General features: G+C 42.5%; 1 protein-coding gene across 8 annotated transcripts in view; it reads right to left on the bottom strand.

The window, feature by feature from the left end:
• cacna1aa (calcium channel, voltage-dependent, P/Q type, alpha 1A subunit, a) overlaps window positions 1-21629 on the bottom strand; it is a 77253-nt gene that overhangs the window by 23675 nt on the left and 31949 nt on the right. For 6 of the 8 annotated variants that reach the window (XM_076752353.1, XM_076752346.1, XM_076752352.1 and 3 more), the window contains exons 14-35: window positions 21463-21594; window positions 21219-21291; window positions 20814-20931; window positions 20152-20219; window positions 19883-19989; window positions 17543-17593; window positions 16528-16696; window positions 15574-16205; window positions 15050-15399; window positions 14798-14933; window positions 14389-14518; window positions 13826-13885; window positions 13559-13665; window positions 7300-7399; window positions 6989-7149; window positions 6554-6694; window positions 6254-6455; window positions 5949-6113; window positions 5410-5520; window positions 3622-3705; window positions 259-375; window positions 6-71 (exon numbers count right to left, since the gene is read on the bottom strand). In XM_076752353.1, coding sequence (XP_076608468.1) covers window positions 6-71; window positions 259-375; window positions 3622-3705; window positions 5410-5520; window positions 5949-6113; window positions 6254-6455; window positions 6554-6694; window positions 6989-7149; window positions 7300-7399; window positions 13559-13665; window positions 13826-13885; window positions 14389-14518; window positions 14798-14933; window positions 15050-15399; window positions 15574-16205; window positions 16528-16696; window positions 17543-17593; window positions 19883-19989; window positions 20152-20219; window positions 20814-20931; window positions 21219-21291; window positions 21463-21594 — 3280 coding nt within the window. The remainder of the gene's footprint in view (window positions 1-5; window positions 72-258; window positions 376-3621; window positions 3706-5409; window positions 5521-5948; window positions 6114-6253; window positions 6456-6553; window positions 6695-6988; window positions 7150-7299; window positions 7400-13558; window positions 13666-13825; window positions 13886-14388; window positions 14519-14797; window positions 14934-15049; window positions 15400-15573; window positions 16206-16527; window positions 16697-17542; window positions 17594-19882; window positions 19990-20151; window positions 20220-20813; window positions 20932-21218; window positions 21292-21462; window positions 21595-21629) is intronic. The other 2 variants (XM_076752350.1, XM_076752351.1) reach the window with 2 other exon arrangements.

Genomic DNA, 21629 nt, shown 5'->3' with positions numbered 1-21629 from the left:
CCCACCTGCATCCCAATGATGGCGTAAATGAAGAACAGCATGGCAATGAGGAGGCAGACATAAGGCAGTGCCTGAGGAGAGACACATTAATCTTTTGGTATTAAGTTTGATACCACACTGCGCGTGATGTACAAGACTGCAACTAGGCATTGTGCATGTGTATATACACACAATACTGGATATGTTTATTTCGGTAAATGCTACAAATGTGAATGCATATGATTTCTGTGTGTATCATGCTGGAAATTGAGTATAAACCTTGAAGGACTGAACGAAGGTCCAGAGCAAGATGCGGATGGTTTCTCCCTGCCTCAGCAGCTTGATGAGACGAGCTGCTCTGAACAGCCTCAGGAAGCTTAGGTTGATGAAATTATTCTATAGTACAGCCACAACATAACCGCAGAGAAATGGAGAGAGGAAGAGAAAGAGAGACAGCAGGAGAGGTGGTGTAGATTTAGGATTGAACGTTGGAGGTAGTAAAAGAAAAGGGACACAGGAAACAACAGAGAAAGGTGGAAGAGGTGGGGAAAGGAGGATAAAAGGATTTGGGGTTGGAATAAAGGGAAAGAGTAGTTAGTTTAAGTGCAAAATGTGCAAACGATTTTCCTTAGACAACCAAAACATAAAGAAATGAGAGGAAAAACAGTCAAACTCAAACTGAGGGAGATTCAAACTCAATACAAATAAAAGAACAAGGAGCCAAACAAGTCAAAGCAAACCAAACTCAAATCAGCAAGGCTCCAACAAGCTTTTCATATCCATTAAGTTAGACAAAACCAAACCAAACAACACAGGGGGAAGGAAATCATCCAAATCTAACTAGTTTCATCCAATTGGGTTACGCAGCAGTAATTGTGTTAGGAATGGTGAGTAGTTCAAGTGCAGGGATGTCAGGACATTTCCTTGGAAAGACAACCAAATGCACTAATTCTCTCAAGGCAAAATATGCAGTATTTCAATATGAAGCAAGGCCACAGCATGCAGATCTGCACTGATACAAGGCACACCGGTAAAGCTAATGGCAGCTGATGCACCATCCAATAGGATTGGCTGCCAAAGTCATGTGACATTCTGTAGAAATGTCACAGCCAAATAAGAGCAAGAGGGTGGTTGAAGGACCAACTGAGGTAATTAAAAGTGAATTTCTTTCAGTTTATATATTTCAAATCTCACCAGTGTGATTATGTGCCTGACAAACTATTGACTGATTTGAATCAATCGGTATTTGTTCACTTTTTGAAATTACAAATTATTCTAATCAATTTACATGAAATTGGCAGAGTTCTTCAACCACGTATCACAGGACAGAACAAATATTGCAGCTGAAGTGCAACTGATGTGAGGCTTGAAGTGCTCAAAAGGGACTGGCAGCAGGCACATGCAGGTTTCATCTACGATGTGTGTGTGTGTGTGTGTGTGTGTGTGTGTGTGTGTGTGTGTGTGTGTGTTTGTGTGTTGTGAAAATAAGGAGTTCCTGCCAAAGACATGCAAGGGGCAGCATGCATCACTTGTTCTCTCTGCCAGGGGCAAAGCTCTGGATCCACTCTGTCGTTACTGGAAACACCCTCCCAGTCACTGTCATATGTGTGAGTGTGTATGTGTCTATGTATGTGCATTCAGCAAATGGCTAATCTAATGGATATGTAGCAGTCTTATCCAGTTCATACAATCCTATCCTTTACAAACTAAGCACTAGTTTTCAGGAAAGCATGTACAGTATGAATAGGATTTATGGCTGAATACAATATATCAAATGAACAGTGACTGGTAGAGAGGTTAGTAAACTTCAAATGAAAATTTAACAAATTTAGACCTCAGCTGAGGGTTGTGGGGGTCAAGCAAAACATGCACATTGCAGTTAAAACAAATGCAGTAAAATAATATCTCCAAAAAATTACAAACCATCTACATGTGGATGTTGCAGACATATGGTTTATAGCGGCAAATTTTTGGATATTTGGTTGGTTCGAAGAACAACCAGAGATTGACCAAGCCGGTTGTCATGGGTGGACACAGAGGATTCATAGTGCATTTTGATTGGACGGAATCGCAGGAAGTAGTTGGTGTTGGGGGGAGAAGGGGGTGGGGCGGAGTAGATTACAGGAGATCATCGTTAAGTTTGTGGACGATTTAAAGAAAGCATGTAAAAAGATAAAAACAAGAAAGAAATCAACAGTCAATACAAAGATAAGTTAGCACAACAGCAGCTTCCTGTCTGCAGACTCTGTACATACATACAGCAGAGATACCAATGATCCAGACAGCAGGAGATTGTTGGAAAAATGTAGAATGTATAAGTACTTTAATAAAGACCAACCAGTCAGTTTAATATTTATCAAAATCTTGCAGGTGCATCAATTTAAACTTTAAGAGGGCTTGAATCAATGGTATCCCTTCCTCCTCAGGCAGGTAAAGTGTGTAGGTCACAAAATTTGCTATGGGCTATGCAGCTACTGAATATGGTCTAGCAAATACATTTACCGCTTTGGATTAAAGCTTTTGAAGCGGTTGATACATATCTTATACACAGTTTATGTAACCCATTCCTTATAGATCTACCTGTAACTCTGCAGGAGTTAAACATTTTAAGGCAACACTTAAAGTGTGTGCAGACGGAACAGGAAGCAGATTTTCACCTTGCATTATTCTCGTGGGTTACTTGCTTCAAACAACCCACATATCTATATACTTGCGAAACAGATTTAGAAATGCAGAGGAAAAGCATGAATATTTTGCTCCAGTTGAAATACTTTGTATGTGCAATGTGACCATTTGCATCCTCACATTGACTTTGTACGACCACATCTACAAAACCGACTCATGCTCTGTCTGAACACACCTTTAGAATCATTTGCAGGTAAAAAATGTTACAAAATCGACACTCTCCCAGATACATGCACTTACATATCCACACTTATACATATCAGCTGTTTCATGGCTATATGCTCCCTTACTCTGGCTAATAAATCACCCATTACTTTTTGACTGGTTTCATCTTTCAATGTTCTCTCACATGATTATAGTTAAAGCAACCTTTTTTGGAGAGAACAGCTGATGATGGGTGTCACTACATTTGCCATTTTAGGTAATTTAATGCACTGTGTAGTAATAATGTAACACTGGCCACAGAAGTAAATCTAGATCTTAATCTGGATCTTCCATGCTTCAGCTACAGTTACTAACAGATGTCTAATGCAACTGCAAAGCCACCTGAGATGCAATCAGATAATCTGATTGGCTCCTCGGGTTGCTTACAGAAGCTGTGCAGCGGCTGACTACAGAGCATCAGCTCAGCGCTGGCTAGCTGGAGTCTGGTCTCTCCTCGTCCCACCAACTGGGACAATTATATAAGACTTTCAAGAGACGTTCATGCATGACTGAGTAAAGCGAGACTCAACAGTGGCCACTAACTCACGCTGTCCCCTAACTCCTTGTCTTGTCTACTGTATGCTTTTTAGACAATGTGACAGATGTATAAGCCCATAGACACACGCTGGAGCTCACCACACATGCTCAACAAACATACACTTAACAAACATTGGTAATACAGTATCATGTTGGTTTGTTTACAGTTTTGACTCATTAGTACAGCACTCACATCTACAGATCCCTGCTACTTACCCCAAGCTCCGTAACCAGGATGTCAGTAATGCTGCCCAGAACTGTCACACAATCAAAAATATTCCAGGCATCTTTGAAATAATTCTGGGAACAAAAGAAGAGAAGAAAGAGGAGCGAGGGAGGGATAGAGAAGATGGAGGAAGGGTGAGGTGGAAATGGGGAAGGTGAGAGGGAATGAGACCATAAAATGTAAAGAAACAGATGTGGCAGGGGTACAAAGGAAAAGACAGACCAAATGTTTACAGAGAAACGGAGCATAGACACACCGCATTGAAATACGGGAGGATTGAAGTGCAAAATGCAGAAAGAGAATGAAGAGTGAGGCCATGGGAGAAATAAATAGCAAGACAAAGAAAGTCAGACAGAAAGAGAAAGAGAACAAGAAAGTGGAAGAAAAGACATGTCAGCGTCCGACAGGAACAAGAAGAAATTAGATAAGACAAATGGACCATCGGTGATGGCATGTTGGATGAATGCCAGCAGACAAGCTGGGGACAACTTGTACTGCATCAGAACACTACGCCAGCCATCGAACGTCACATGCTGTATACAGCCACATATCATAAACCAAACCAACAGAAGTCATCCTGAATTTCTTCCAGTTCCTCATAAAAAGAGTATCATAACCTTCTCCTATATGCAATTAACTCCATCCATACATCTGCGCAAACACATTAATCCACAGATATACGTAATTATAGATGCTTTGATGTTTGCTTTAAAGGGAGAGAGACTCAAAGAGAAAGAGGGATAGTGAAGCTGATGATTGAGGTCTGCTTCTTTTGCTCTCCTACATAGTGCTTGCAGCCAAACTGTGCATTAGACAAGTGGAGGGAAAGGAAGAGAGCAAGGGAGGCGGCTATTAGAATAAACCACCTTGACAAACACACACACACACACACACACACACACACACACACACACACACACACACACACACACACATACACACACACACGTCTCTGAGGCTCGGCATTATTTGTATGTATGATTGTGCATGCTCAGTGTGAGTCTGAGTGCACTTTCCCAGATTCAAATCCCATCCTGCTTAATCTCCACCCTCTCTGTAATCTTTGCTTCTCTCTTTTACTGCCTATCTGTCATTCACTCTCGTTCTTCTAATTACTGTATTACCATCCCCCCTCTGTCCTGTATCTCCTCCCAACATTCATCCTCAAACTATCTCCTCTATCCATTTTTTCTTTGTCCGCTTTCCTCCCATTCCTCTGCAGCGCCGATGACTGCACACTTTACTGCTGACTTCTGGCACTTTCCGATTTCTTTGCATTTTCTTCCCTATAATAGCTCATTATTTCCCCACAGTTTCTCCTTGAATATGTACACAAGAATGCACAGACAGGCAATGTGTCCTAATGCTACAAAATAATGAACGGGGATGCACTGAAGACCGCTAACACATGAAATAGAGTGTCATTTAATTTACCTAATCCACTGTTTTCTACGTCTTAGTCTCCTTTAGCACACTGCCTTGGTTATCAGGCATGCACGAATATTGAATCTCACTGTTCTCAGCAAAATTGCTTATTGTAGCTATATAGCTATTAATATAACACAACATAGAGCCGTTTTTGTGGGCAATAAGGTAAGAGTGGATTTCAGACAAGGTACAGTGGATCTACACTGGTGCTTCTCTATTGTCTCACTGTTATACACTGCCAGATAGCCATTAATCAATAATCTACATAGACACAGTGATACCATACAATAACTGATTTTAGAGCAGTACATCTTCACTACCCACAAACCCACACAAGCACAGACACTCACCAGTGCTCCAAAGGCGATGATCTTGAGTACACACTCCATGGAGAAGAGGGAGGTAAACACTATGTTCAGGTTGGCTAACACAGCTTCGTAGGTTGTAGAAGCTCCGTCATACTATAAACAAACACACACGCACGCAGCACACACATTCATACCAACAAACCAGTGTGCAAATACAAGAGAATGGAGTGCCATACACACAGATATGTGTGCGTTAATGTAGACATGTGCGAAGACACAAACACATACGACACACACACACACAGCCAGGGACAGAAAGGAGGAGGAAGAGTATGAAGAAATAAAGAGACACACAGTTCACCCAATGGAGTCAGACATATTCATTACATTTGTTTCTATCACAGAAAATAGTATACACAATCCAGTGTTTATGTTTTGTAACTGAGGGAGAGACAGCAAGAGATGAAGTTACAAAGAGCGAGATGTTAACTTCAGCAGTCAGTAGTTAGTGTATTGTTGATGTGTGTTTATGTTAACGTGTGTATTACGGTGTCTCGGTTTGTAGCTTGTAGACTTTTTACCTTCATCATTAGCACAACCGTGTTGAGTGCGATCATTGCCATGATAGTATACTCAAATGGCGGCGACACCACAAACTCCCACATTCGATATTGAAAGCTCAGCTTGTTCTGTGGCATGTGGCGTGTCAGGGGCCTGGCATTGATGGCAAAGTCTATACAGGCTCTCTGCAAAAAAAAAAAAAAACACACAGGAAATCAGTTTAGTTCTCATCCTGCTAGTTACAGTCACCCTTCTTTCTGCCTTCCGGTCAACCTCTAAATGCTCTTCATCCCCATCCTCCTTCGCTCCCTTAATCCTTTCTCACCTCGTTCTTTTCCAAACTGTAGTCCTCCATCATCTTGTCCCCTTGTTCCTGGAAGGTGATGATAATGAGAGCCACGAAGATATTGACGAAGAAGAAGGGGAAGACCACGAAGTACACCACGTAAAAGATGGACATCTCCATCCGGTACCCCGGGCTCGGGCCCTGATTCTCATAAGTCGCATCCACTGAATGCTTCAGCACCCTGCAGAGGACGAGAAGGGAATGGGGAGGGGGGGGGGGTTATAGGTTGTCAGAGAGTATGCGTGCTGCATTTGACTGCGCATTTTCACATATACTCACTGCGGCCACCCCTCTCCAGTAGACACGGTGAAGAGGGTGAGAAGGGCCCAAGCCACGTTGTCGTAGTGGAAATCGTACTTCTTCCACTCCCGCTTCTGCGCCTTCACTTCGTTATCACGTTCATACACCAGATACTCGCCCCTGAAATACCACATAGCACATCATCAGGACAATGTGTAAAAGGGGGGGTTTGCTTTAAATTTTTTTTTCAATGAAGTAGATGCTTAAGATGAAGACATTAAGCCAGATTTATGTTTGACGCAGTGTCCCTGGTAAGAGGGTGCACGCGCCAAAAATGACATCACCGTGTCTCTCGCACTGAGCGCTAAAGCTCCACGAGTCGGCTTGGCGCTTGGTCATGCGGCTGACTTTCTGCAACTTGGAGCACGCTGCAGTTTTCATTTCAACATGGAGGCAGATGGGGTATTTCCTGACCTGCAGTCACGCTCAAACTCTTTGGATTCATCAGTGCAGTAAAAGAAGCGTCCCTTGAAGAGCTGCACAGCCACCACAGCGAAGATGAACATGAAGAGTAAGTAGACAATCAGGATGTTGAGCACATTCTTCAGAGAGTTCACCACACAGTCAAACACAGCCTGAGGAATGAGAAAGAGAAAAACAGAGGGAGAAGTGTTGGTTACCGTATGAAAGAAATACTGGATTTAATTTTTTTGCGTGCTTTGGTCTTGAATCGTGGCATCAAATGTTACTTGTGCTGCTGTACGAGTTTGTTTCGGTAAACATACCTTGAGTTTGGGAAGACGTTTAATAGTCTTCAAGGGTCGTAACACTCTCAGCACCCTCAGAGACTTGATAGTGCTGATGTCTTTTCCCTTACTGCTCCCCCTATACATGCATAGAGACACACACCAACACGCATGCACACACACACACACACACACACACACACACATGCACACACACACACACACACACACACACACACACACACACACAGAGTCAGAAGGTTCAGGTGGATATGACAGGCTTAGTCCTCTCGATTCCAAAATGGCAGTGGGCAGCCATTCCTTGATGGTGTTTGTGTCCGAGTTAACTCAAAATGAGTAACTGCGTCTGGATTAAATACATAGCAACACATGCAGCATTGCTATCATATTACACTTTAGCCTTATTTCTAAGGGTGAGGTTAGCATTGTAGCTACATGCTAGAGTTAGGTGGTATTTTACAACTACATGCTATGGGAACAACTGATGTCATTCCTGTCTGAACGCTATCTAGTCGCTACACTTGTTTCATACTTTGCAATGTATTTCAATGCTTTACAAAGTCGGCTTAAGCCTCGGCTTGCACATGCCCAGCTATTGGTGAAATACTTTCATGCGGCATTGAAACCTTGCTTTCCATGCTGCGATATTTTCTCTTTTAAGCAGCAGTTTGAATGATGGAGAAGTCTATTCTACACAGAGGCATTTGCAGAGAGAGTTTAGTCGTGGTCTCAGCGAGACATAAACAATGCCGTATTTTCTGTCAGCACAGCTGACTATAGGAGGCCTTGTTCGAGTGGTAACTTACAGTAAAGTGTATAGTTTCTCTCACTCTTTAAACTTTCAATGTAGTTCACAACTGTTAAAAAAAATGGTAAAAACTTAAACAGCCAAACTCTCTCTTTTGATGACTCAACCAGTGAATTTCTATCAACTCTAAACTACAACTAGGATAAGCTGGTTTCACAGCATTGTTCGAACAGCATGGAATCTTGTCTTGTTGGTCATTTTTTTTGCAAAGACAAAGATACTTTTATAAGCATTTCTTGATTGAAATGCTGAGTCAAAACTCCTTCTTTTTTCTTGGTACAAGTGTGGAGAAAAAAGAAAAACCTTCTGTTTCAGTCGCACTGAACCCTCTTCACAAAGTTTTGAAAAAGTTAAGAACTGCAAGTGAGCCTGGCAGTTAATAAACTCACTATGCACGTTAGTACCAAGTTCACTGAAGTGACACAGGCACACTGTTTCCTGAAATAACTGGTTAACTTCTCAGCGTGATGAAAAACTTTAGGGCAGTTTAACTCTCTGCCCTGATTTTTCTAAATTCCTCACAGCTCAGGGTGACGACATTAAGGTCAAAGGTCACTGACAGTGATCCTTAGGGGAGAAAGCAGCTGTATTTACAGCTGCCTGCATCTTGCAGCTGTTATACCAGATGGTAGACTGCTGGTTGTTGTGTGTGTGTGCGCGCGTGTGCATGTGTGAACCACTCGTAGGTTCACCCAGAAGTGTCCTTACAGGAACTTTTAATTTCAGTTGTGTTCACATTTACTGTGTTAATGATAATGTTCTTTGATGTACCCATGATTAACACAAAATATCCAATGTTACATATCTACATGATTCAGTTGAGGACCTGAACTTGAGGTTTAGTTGTGTTTGAGTCAGAGCTGTTCCATGGTGAACAATGGCAAAAAGGGAAGAATAGACAAGTATAGACGTCAACTGTGATGAGGAATGGATGATAAGGGAAAGAGATGTGTGATCAGAAGAACAGGCGCTGAGAGTGCAGAAGGAGAAAATGAGGAGGAAAAAGAGAGAGAACTTTACCCGCCGCCGCTGTTGGTGGTCCAAACGGAGAAATGAGAAAGGGGTGAGAGACAGCAAGACAAAGGGAGAGAGAGACAAAAGACAAAGGGTGGGAGAAAGAAACAGCATGGGACACAGAGAAAGGAGGGATTCTTGAGGGAAAACATCCATATGAGAGACAGAGAGAGAAAAAGAGAGAACACAAGGCCTGCTTTCGATTAGATCAACCCTCCCACCCAGACTACTGGTACCAAGACTAACACACACATGCACGTAAAAGCACACTGAAAATCAAGACGAAAAGTGAAACTGGAGCACAGGTCAGGTGTTGCGTCGGGGAGTGACAACTGCTGGTACTATTGTATTAATTGCATTAATAATTTAATTACATTTTATTCTTTTGAGCTGAAACCTCATAAGTTACATCGGTGCTTAATGTACTGTTAATGAGAACTGCTAGAAATGCAGGATCAAGGCGCCCGTTAACTCTTTTAAAAACACATAATGCCAACTTCAGCAAACATCGCCTGGTGAGAAAAAAAAAAAACAACTCAAAAATGTCAAGGTGTATCTTTAAGCTAACCAACTGGTTCAGCGTCTCTGCGTCCGGAGCCTGTCTGGACTTGGAGCTCAGGCCAGCTGCAGAAATGTGCAAGACAGTGGCAAAAGCGGTCCAAGACACCAACAGCCCTCAGACCAGACTAATTGGATTAAAGGAGCGATAAACATCTCCAATGAGGCTGCTGAGCCTTTCTGGAATGCTGTTTGATTTCCACCAATTGAATTAAGGCACTATCTAGATGCGTGCAAGTCTGTTCTGACTGCTTCAGATCTCCCCATCAGCCATTAGTGTTGTTAACCCCTGTTGTAGTTAAATCTGACTTAACTGGTTCAACTGGCTTAATTGATTGTTTTGTTAGTTTATTGTCATGTTAACATAGAGTATGTAACAGAATTGGCTGTAAAATTAAAGTTTTCTTTGTCTGGCACCCATTTATTACTCATTATTACTTTAGTTTTCAACATTTGTGTAAAAATCGCTTGAAATTTATTGAGCTGTCTGTGATTACTTGAGGTTTCAGGATTTTTGTCAATTAATTTTAACACTTTTGCCATTGAATCACTGCATACATCTATTTTGTAGTCCATAGTTAACATTTCCCTGAGAAGTCTAGACTTAGTCAAAGAGAGATGAAATACACACACATATAACGTTGACCCACATGTAAATATGTGACACAAAGAGGTAAGAGGACGCAGAGTTAAGGACAGAAGCACACAGTGCAAACAGTAACACAGACAGGCTTATGTGTACCACATACACAACTAGAATTTAGGAGGAAGAGTGTTAGTGGAAGAACACACAAATAAAAATGATTCAGAGAGAAGGACTGGAGCAAAAGCCAGTCTCACAGATAGGGAACTGCCACTAGAACCCTGGAGCACCTGCCAAGTTCACATAGGGACAAGCAATTTCTCATCTTCATGCTGGGCAGCAATCAGTAACACTGTGCTACTGTACAAAGCACTAGTCGGTGTTCAAGCTGCTTAAATTTCCTATATTACTGCCATTTAGTCGAAGATAAAGACATGTCCAAATGTCTCCAGTTTGTTTGTTTGTTAAAGCACCAAATTTCCACTCAAAGTGCGTATTTCATATTCCCACAGACAAGCCACAAAACCTGGATACAGTCAGGCCGTGTTGAAACAGCACTCAGAACAGGTCCCTGAGAGCAAATCTTTCATTGATGCTGCAAAATCATCAATGGAGACCTCCACTGGAGAAGAGGCAGAGATACCAATTCATCTACTGACAATAGTCTTCATTTACCATTGTGCAATGCAGCCATAGGATGTGAAATAAACAAAAGGAATGTATGAGGATCAAATCACAGGACAGTATTTTACAAGACTTCCTCAAAAACTGACAATGGTAATGATTTCTACTTCAAGGTAATGAGATTGCAGGCCAAAAACTACAGTGGAGAAGCAGGCATCTAAATACCTGGTGGGTATATGTAACCGTACATTTTAAGAATGCATAGTTACTGTAATGACCTTAGTTAGAATGAGGTTAAAAGATATGGAGGGATGAGGAGGAAGAAGTACAAGAGATGTTGGGTGTTGCTCTGAACAGTGAGAGAGGTGAAGGGATGGACACAAAGAGCGAAGGAAGAAGAGGAAATCATTTTAAGGGGCAGCTGGGTATTTTAAGTCTTCTTGGGGTAACTTTTGGCCTTACTGCCATTCAGCTTCCACAAGATTTAAGGTGGTCTGAAAGCTGAGTGAACAGGACTAAACTGCGGACCAATGGAAAAACAGTTTAGAGGAGCACTGAGGGGACAGTGTAAGAGGATACCATGCTGGGAAAATGTTAAGTGGAGAGGTTTTCTTTGGTTTACACTTGGCAAACTTCCTATCAGCTTATGACTCAAAGTCATCAAGAGTTAAGGCAGTACCAAGTATAGTTCATCAAATGCATTATGGAGCATGCATTCAATTATTTCTGTCACTTTTCCATTTCCATGTTGATATACATGGATATGGAGATCCTGTGTGTATGGATACAGGCTATCCTCATGGACTGAGTCTGAGTTAGTCTCAGTTTCATCTCAGTTAACTTGAATACTGTGTGAATAAAATTGTCTCAGTTTTAGGAAATGTGTGGTCATTTATCTCTTCTTATTCTTCCAAGTCACATCTATTAGTCTCCACCAGCTACACCTGTACAAACTAATGCAATCCATCTTACAGGAGTTGTATCAGACTGCATTATACTGAAATGCTCCCTTTAGAAACAAGGTTTATTGCAGGGCTATTGTACTGGGACACATCTGATCGCACAGGTGTACAGCTGCCTAATGGCATAAACAGGTAACTCAGAGTATGTTGCTATTTTAGTGCTGCTGGGAAATGAAATGGGTGGAGTAACCCCCAGAGTCAGAGACATCTTGGTGCCGTACCATATGAATGGTGAAGGAGCAAGCGTACCCAAACAAACTGGACCATGATCATTTACTTAAGCAAGGCAGTTAATTACTGTATGCAGCCCTGCATTACCAATACTTCATGCTCACAAAGAAAGACAAACAACAAAAAGCATATTACGTCTCTGGCATCCCACTTTTATGAAGCAACCTGCTGAATCTTTGGGGCCTGATGGAGTGTTTGAACATGATTTCATAAGATTGCAAAAACAAAACGTCAACATTCGTGGGCGAAATACAGAAAATATCATAAATGGTAAGCAAATAGATAATGTATGTAGTTAACACATGTAGATTTTTATTCCAACTTAAAAAATGCCAATGAATGTTGACATTTACGGCAAGCTGAAGTTGCGCTGAGCTCATAATGTGGCAGATTTGCTTTGAGGGAAATTACAAAGGGTCACTTACTTGCACAGTGAAAATGTGACAAGATCAGCATAAGCAGTAAATCCTTTTCTGATAGAAAAAACAATATCCAACGGACAGTTTCTTGATCTCCATGTGAGGATGCTTCTTGTGTCTGCCAAATCTACTATCTTAACGCCCACCTTTCCCCATGCAGGTGTAACCCACACACAAGAGCACAAAAGCTAAACATTTGCAGGGCATGTATGCACAGACTTGGTTGTTTCCTGAAAATACAGAGTGGATTTTTAAAGGCTATGAAACTAAAGCAATGCCACATTACATTTAACACTGACTGCAGTCCTGAAGGTCTGCTTCTCTTTATATTCTCCCCAACCATGTGAAAGCATGACAGCAAATCCCCAAATTCATAATTCATGCTTTGTACCCACCATACTGCTTGTAAAGCCCTAACTTTACCCACTTATGCAAATGTAACTGTATTTTATCCTCACAGTCATGCAGATTAAGTAGTGTTTAAAGTACCTGCTTTGCCGTGGAGAAGGGTGTGGAGATTTTTGGTTGCCAGTTCAGCAAGACCTGGCCTGGCTTTGCATGGGCCTGTAACTCTAGAACGCCCTGGCCACTAAAGGGTTACAGGTGCAAAGGGTGGTCCTCACCTCTCACAAGGGGAAGAGGAGGTGGACAGGAAGGGAATGCTGATTTTTTTTTATCATGTTGGGGCACAGGGGGTTGATGGAGGGGCTTAGAAAAGGCAGGACTGTGGGAGCATAGTTGAATGAGAGAGAAAAGGCAGAGGAAAGGGCCAAATGCAGAGGATTGGCCATTTGTAAGCATATGTAGGAAAAGGTTTAGGGAGGGAGAAGACAGGAGACTGGAGAAAGGATGAGAAGCTGAGAGAAAATGTGTGAGAGGGTAAAAAAGTAAAGAAGTTAGAGACAGAGGATGAGGAAAAAGAGGCAGAGAGAGCCTGTATTGAGCCATGGATGAATAAAAAAGAACAGGGGATGCTGTACTCCAAGGTGCCAGTGAGGCAGTAAACAGACAGGAGAGGTGGAGGAGCAGCAAGTGGGGGAGAGAGGAGAGGACAGCGGGAGGTAGGAGGGAGACTTACGTGAAGGCGAAGGCCACCAGAGCACCACTAACCACTATAAAGTCAAGGATGTTCCACAAGTCCCGGAAATAAGAGCCCTGGTGCAAGACCAATCCCAGATCCACCATCTGCAGAAGAAGAGGTGATTATGAAATGTAAAGCCCCGGGAAATGGGTGCGTGATTTGGCTTTGCAGTGTGATATGAAAAGTGCGTGATTGTGATTTGGGCAACGCCTCTCAATACTTCTGGAGGAAGTTCATGATTCTTATTTCCGAACATTGTCTTACCTTTATCAGCATTTCAAATGTGAACACTCCTGTGAAGACATAGTCGAAATAACGCAGCACCTGCACAAAGAGAAAGAGGGAATGATTTGCTGCTGCAACCAGCGAATGGAAAGAGTGCGTACAGCATGATGATTCAGATGTCAACCAATCATTTTACTGCAGTGTAATGTATATATTTCTGATTTATTTCTGTACAATATCATACATATATTGCATTACCTGATATTATTGTTTTATTGCTGTATTTTAACTACTCACTTACATGAACATGTTGTACAAAAAGAATGCATAATATGACATGAAAAACTGGCAATTAAAATAATGGTAGTCAAAATTAAATTGAATTATATTGAATAATATGTTCCATGTGATACTATGTAAGATTTATTTCTGAATTCACTGGCCCAGCTCCACACATGTAGCGGACTGGAGTGATACTACAAAGAAGAAAACAATCAGCATATTAAATAAAAGCAAAAGCAGACGGTATTGAAATAACATTATACACATAACACATCAAGCAACAAATGCACCGGTACACAAATGTACGTCAACTTTCTTACATTGTTGCGAGGGGATTCGGGCCAGACAGGGTCTTCAGCGGCTAGGGCAATACTGCTCATGGCAATGACCAGCAGGATACACATCTCGAAATAGCGCAGGGTGCAGATGTAGTGACACGCCCGTCGAAACCTAGAAGCAGACAAGGACAATTTTTTTTCTTGTGCATTAGTGCTGTGCATACCATTAGGTCTGCTTTGTAAGTACAATGCTTTGCTTTCTATATCTGTATGCTTGTGTTTGTGTGTGTGTGCACATGCAAGTGCTGTAACTGTGGTGTTATAGTAGATACATTTTCTATCCAGGACTCAGCCATGGGTGAATACCTCAACAATGCATTCCTGTACGTGCCAGCCTGTTTGGATTCATTGTGGGTGAGTGCGTGCATGTATTTGTAAGCATCCTACTCACGGGTTGGTGGTGGACAGGATGAACATGGAGCTGAAGGGAGGCATGGGCCTGGGTCCTCCTTCGCCTCCTTTCTCATCATCATCATCGTCCTTATCCTCCTTGGCAGGCAGCGGCTCCGTGTTGGCATTCTTGTTGACTGGATCAAAGAGGGAGAGACAAAAGGCATGGAGGAAATACGTTTGTTATTAAAGAGAACAGTTAAAGAAGAGACAAAATACCAATAAAAACAACACGTGTTCATTTAGCCCTTACCCTGCAACATGGCATTGGTGGATGGGAAAATTGGCATATCAACAGCTGTGTAGTCAGGGTGGGGCAGCCTGATGACACTATTGGCACAGTGATGTGCAATGCTCCCATAGCTATCTAACGTGACCAAACTCCCATGAGTGCCACTGTTAGCAAGATGGAGGGCAGATCCAAAGCCAGGGGCCACAGCGTGGTTGGTAACTGGGTTAGGGTGAACCTCGCTGGTTGGGGTAGAGCCAGAGACCAGTTTGGTATTCATGAGGTTGTCCATATCCTCACTGTACTGGCTGTCCTGCCTGGACAGCCTCCTCTGGATGGGCCTTGTAGTGGACAGATTAGGGACACTGCAATCCCTAGAAAAAGAAGAGAAAGACAGGAGAGGTGGAGAGGACGTCCAGAGAAAGGTGTGACAGGAGCACAGACGAGAGAAGAGCAAAGAAATAATGAAGATAGACTTTTTGGATCAGAGGACAGAAAAATATCTTGGTCATCGTTTCAGGTGATACAGCAACGTGCGATGGACGTACTTCCTTCTGTGCTGGCACATCCTCTTCCCCTCGCCATCCACTTGGTTGCCATGGCGATTTCTTCTTGGCCTCCTCTCGCTGCCATCGCCGGCTCCCTCCTGCTCTCCCCCTTCTCCACCTCCATCAACCCCTTTGCTCTTATGCCTCCCTGTTTTTCCAGCTCCTCCTCCGCCATCCTCACCGTCTTCCGCACATTTTCGATGTGACCTGGGTTTCCTGTGTTCTGACTGCCCTCCCCCTCGGCTTCCACTCCGGGTGTGGTGATGGCGCCTGGACGGCCTCTCCTCCGAGCCTGGTCCGGGGATCACTGTGGCATCTAATCGCACATGTGAGGTGTGGTGGTGGTGCTCACCTTTGCGGCTCCGCCTGCTCTCTGTGGACTCGCCCCGCTCCAAGGGAGGCCTGACTGGACACGAGCCTCCTCCACCACCCCCTCCCACTTGGCCACTGTGTTCGTGGAGGCGTGTTTGTCTGTGGAGCTCATCAGCAGGATGGTGCTGGCTGAAGCAAAGGTCTGAATTGTTTGCAGTGGTCTTGTTGGTATTGTTGTTGCGGTTCTCATGGGGGTCGACCACCAAGGGTCGATCCAGGTGGGTCTTCATGTCTGGACGAATATGACGTGAATAGTTCACCTGCAAGGAGTGGAGAGGATAGAGAGGCAGCAAAGAGGGAGAGATCGAAGATACAGAAGACACAAGAAGACGATACAAAAGTTATAATTCACAAGTCTTTCTGTAGTGAGACAGAAAGTGGCAAAATTTCTCAAAGAAAAAATCAATGATAAGTTATAGTCACATTTGGCATTTTCTAGCCAATATATAGATTACACATGGCAACACTTTCTGTACATAAATAAACAGCAGGTAAGCAACATGTTAACAGTCATCGTCATCGCCATCACTTGTGTACACTGATAGCACAAGTCTAGGGGCCTTTGTTTGCCTTGTCCTTTACATTGTTGTGCTCCTCCCTCCCTGTCCTTGCCTTCCAGCGGTCATCAGGGTCCAGCTCGTTATAGAGGGCCTCGCGGCTGGACACCAGAGTCTGTCTCCTGAGCTCCTTGGTGCGTTGTTCCCACACTGATTTATTGACCCCCTTATTGTGGTTCTTCTGCTGCTCCTTACTGCAAAATGAAGCAGGGTGGACAGAGAGAGGAGGGGATTGACAGCATTAAAAACCTGTTTAAAGACACATACTGCTGTGCAAATATACACATAAAGCCATGAGAATGATGTGAAAACTAACACCAAAAATATAAGTACATAAAATAGCCAGGACATAAAGACACACTGTGGGCCACAGACATTTAAAGGGTCATTTGGCTGGACCTACAGAATAAGGCAGCTCAACAAAACAAGGTTCTGGGTGTCGACACAGCTTACCAAAGCACTGGGCAAGACAGCCCTGATTTGGTAAACCATGTGGGGACACAAAAATGGAGGATAACACTGAGGCAAGGTCAGAATTTGTTATAATATATATTGTATACTTAATAGTTATAATTAACTTACCCAAAGTAAAGCATATAGAATTTAATGAAAAGGCTTTACATGAGACAAAAAGCCGAAATGGCACCCCAAAATCCCCACTGAGATTTACTGAATAGATGGCAAAGTGCAGAGTAGTCTACTGGATACAGAAAACACTGACACTGTCAGTGACCACCTCCTTTCTTACCCTCCAAAACTACTACCAGTAATCAGCTTTAACTCCTGTTTCTCCCAGGGCCAATAGTCAACCACAGTAAAGCGACAGCCGTACTGCAAGGTGACGGCAACAGAAAATGTACTCTTAAAAATAAGCCAACACAAAAAACAGCTAAAGAAAGCCAGGTATGTAGTTCATAAAAAAGTTAGGAACAAAGGTACAAGGAAAGGATGGTGTTCTAAAACACAAAAGAAAGCAAGGAATGGTTGTAAAGTCAATCAACAGAAGGGATTCAGAAATGAATAAACAAATAAATAAATACCAGTCCAGAAAGGGGTCGGTAGCGTTGTGACACTCACTGTGTACTTTGTTGCTGAGGAGGGAAACAGCTGGTGAGTGAGATGGCACGAAAGAACAGAAGGAGGATTTCATTCCAAAATGGGCTATCCATCCGGCATTTCTAAAAAGTCCACCTCTAAAAATGGTCACTATTCAAATAAAATGGGCTGTGAAAATTACTAAAATGAGTAAAATATATCCCCGAGAAGCGAAAACTGAACAAATGTCAAGAAACGGTGAGCTTTGACTAAAAGATTCAGCATTTTGGAATGCAACCCTCCACACATACGTACAAACATACACACACACGCACAAAACACACACACCCAGGCATTCACACACACTCACCTCTGAGGCTTGCTCCGTCTATGAATCTGCAACAATCCTATTTGTTTTTCGCTGTCCTACTTTTCGCAATCTCACAAATTTCATCTTTCTTGCATCACTCACTTTCCCTGCATGATTACTTGCCATTCTGTCCCGATCACTCTTTGCATCTTTGACAACACCTTTCTCAGCTCCCAGCATTATCTGATCTTCATATTTGTCTGTGTGGCATTTTTTACTTTAAAATGTAAATGTTTTTCCAGTAAACGTCTTGTTGTACGAAGTCTTAATTTCCCTCGGCTTTGCTTTACAGCTTGCTAACAGTTTAGCGCAGAACAAAGCTAAATGGAAAAGATGGTTAAACATAATGTTAAGACTGTTATCACAAGCTATCGTCCATTTATACTGAAAACACAGCAGTGAAACTCTTTCAAACTACATTGTAACTGTATTTCTGCAATCTGCTGTGCACTGTGTTGTCATTTCTGAGAGCACTAGTTAGTGTCATGTATCCTTACAACTGTTTTCCATGGGTTTTATGTAGCTTTCACGGCAGCCTCCTTCCTGAACCTACCATGGAATATCTTCTTAAGAGATTCTTCATGCACCACTGATGTCCCCGAGTTTAAAATCCCTGCTTTGAAAATCTCCTTTGGAATTTCAATGTCTTTCCTTTTTTGCATTCCAGAAATGAGGGATTTGGATTTAGGCTGATACAGTGGAATGTAACGCACAGCGCGGCCCTACACAGATACTAGTACTTGGTTTGTTTCAGATAAAACAGTTAACTAAAATCTAATCTAAGACACTATTGACTCGTTTTAAAGTGCAAAAGGATTAAGCAACATCTAGAGACATCTGTCACATTTTCTACATACAGTACATGCAAGTGTCTAGTTTTCCTGAGCAACTTTGCTGCAGGATACTGGGTAAGTATGCTAGTGTGGCTTTTCTAAGTAAACTGACACACTCTCTCTCACACACACACACACACCCCACATACACACAGATACATGTACATTGTATTGAAAAAGAAATATTAAACCTTAATAGGACTCCCAGATAAAATAAAGTTTGTGATACACAAATGCTCACAGCACAGTGAAGTACAGTACACGCAGTCACAAGAAACAGTGTGATTCATGAAATGATGAACATGTCATGAAGTTTAACTCTTGGCCGTGTTTGCTCAATGCGTCGGTGCGTGATGTGTATGTGCGTGTGATATTAAGTGGGCAGAGGCTGATGTATCAAAGCAGTAAAGGTCAGAGCTGTGTGTATGTGTGTGTGGTATTTTTCTAAGCAGACTTGGGCTCCCCTGTTGTGCCATTTTAGGGACAGACCATAGTGCGGTATGTGTGTGTGTGTGTCTATGAGTGAGACTGTGTGAACTTTACCAGGAGTGAAAGGAAAGACCCCTGTGTATACAGAGAAAAGAGATCAAAGACTCTGACTCTCCTGAACAGAGGAGGGCTGGCCCAGATCACTCCAGCGCTGGCTTGTGTTTGTGTGTGTGTGTGTGTGTGTGTGTTTTAATAAGCACAAAAGAATGTGTGTATGTCTACCTATGGATAGAAAAAACTGGATGATCCATTATTCCTACGAAAGTAATATTTTAAAGTAATTTAGTTGTTATTGTATTGATGAAGCAAATTAATAGTGTTGCTGAATAAGCATATAAAAGACTGCGCAGTGAAAGCACCACTGTGAGGGGAAAAAAAAAAAAACCTCACTTGGATAATAATCCAAGAGGGAGGAGGGCCATTTCATCAACAATTTGGTGCAGTGTGTGGTTGTAAACTTAAGCAGCATCAAGAGCTCTCTGTTAGGTGAAGTATTGTGTGCTTTCTCAAAGATGTGTGAGTCCTGGTTGCTGATTGAGTCTCTTTTTAAAGGTACATGCAAATGTTTGCCTTCAAGTTCCTGCTGATTTGAAAATGTTTTAGAAAATGGACGTAAAAACGAGAGTGCCAGAGTGACGTAGACAGAAACTCACGCTGCGATAGAGAGGTTGGCAGCAGACAGTGGGCTGACTTCAGCCACCTCCTTGGCTTTCTGCAGGGCGATCTTCTGACTGGCAGCCTCCTCCTCCTCCTGTTCATCCTGCAGAAGGGGATTCAAAAGCCAGAGATGAACGAGGTGGGAATCGTGAAAATGTGGGAAACAGAAGGAATCCATAGAGTAGAGGAGTGCAGTTCTTCTGACTTTGAATGTTCAGAAAAGATTAAGTGCTGAGATTTTAAGCAAAAACAGACTGCAGTGTACCTTGGTGAGTTCCTGTGCATTGGCCAAATTGTCCACAGCGATAGCTAAGAACACATTCAGCAGAGTGTCTGAACATAGAGTTAAAGGAAATCCAGCAAGTTACTTTGCTTGTACATGTATATACAGCATGCACATACAGTGGTAGACTAAATTTTGGCTAAAACACTGGGTATACTGTAACTCTTGGCAGAATGATGGGTTGGAGAGATGACACAAGAACCAATGTCATAGCCAACATATCATTCATGTTACCAGAAGACCTGAGATATACTGCTACCCGTGAATGTGGAATGTGTAATAGAGTCATCGTATTTCTAAAATTTAATGTTTTGTCTCTGCTGAATTTTAGTACCATCTACTGGATTTTAAGATGTATGGCATTCATTTCGCCAGAGTCTAATGTCCTATCTCACAAATGTCATTTCAGATTAGCTGCAAAATCTATGCTGTTTAATGCTTCTACCAAGTTTTATGACAACTGGGTGAGTAGTTTTTCTGTAATCCTGCTGACAGACAAACAAACCCACTAACCAGCCCAAAAACATAACCTCCTTGGCGGAGGTAATAATAACCCCGTTATAATTAATAAGCAAAGGTCTTCATTTCCAGTTCACGTGTGAGTGTTTTGTGTGCTTCTTTGTATTTTCACTGTCAAGGGATACAGTTGCCAAAAAGCGTGAGTACGATGAAGAAGACAGAGAAGGCCATGCCCTTGTTGACTCCGCCCTGAGATTTGATGCCATCGTACATCACCATGTTCCAGTCCTCACCGGTCAGGATCTGGCTCACACACACACACAGACACACACACACACAAATAGTCAGACAAGGCCACATTCACTCCACGTAAATGTAATAATTTGATGAATTATGCTTTCGACTAATGACATTTAACAACTCCAAAGTAGCATTCTCCACGTTATATCACTTCCTCACATGCAAATCCTCTTTAGTCCTTTAATCATTTAGTCCTAATCCAGCCCTCGTCTTCTCCCACCTTTCTGCCTCCCTCCCTCCACCAGAACTCTCCCTCCCTTCCTCTTTTTCACACCATCTCCCTTCCTCACCTGGAACACTGTCATTATTGCTGCGGGGAAGGTATCGAAGTTGGTTGGAGGAGTGCCATTTTCAAAATTAAACCTACCAGGGCAAAAAAACATGGGAGAGAGTCAAATGGAAGAGAGAGACGTGTGGGGGGAAAAACACAAGCATCTTTTTGGAAAAACTATCAACAAGGACTTCGCCGATCTGGCAATGAACAGAAACCAATCTCGGACACAGGGAGAGAGGGTAAAGGAAAACAGCACTGACTGTCCTCCGAAGAGCTGCATGCCCAGCAGGGCAAAGACAACTATGAAGAGGAAGAGCAGGAAGAGCAGGCTGATGATGGACTTCATGGAGTTGAGCAGAGATACGACGAGGTTGCGCAAAGATGCCCAATACCTGAGAGCAACAAAAAGAAAGTGTACGTTTAATTG

This window comes from Chaetodon auriga, chromosome 16 (genome assembly GCF_051107435.1).
Source record: "Chaetodon auriga isolate fChaAug3 chromosome 16, fChaAug3.hap1, whole genome shotgun sequence".
Classification (NCBI taxonomy): Eukaryota; Metazoa; Chordata; class Actinopteri; order Chaetodontiformes; family Chaetodontidae; genus Chaetodon; species Chaetodon auriga.
Note: the sequence above shows the minus strand (reverse complement) of the source record. Positions and strands in the feature narration are given on the sequence as shown.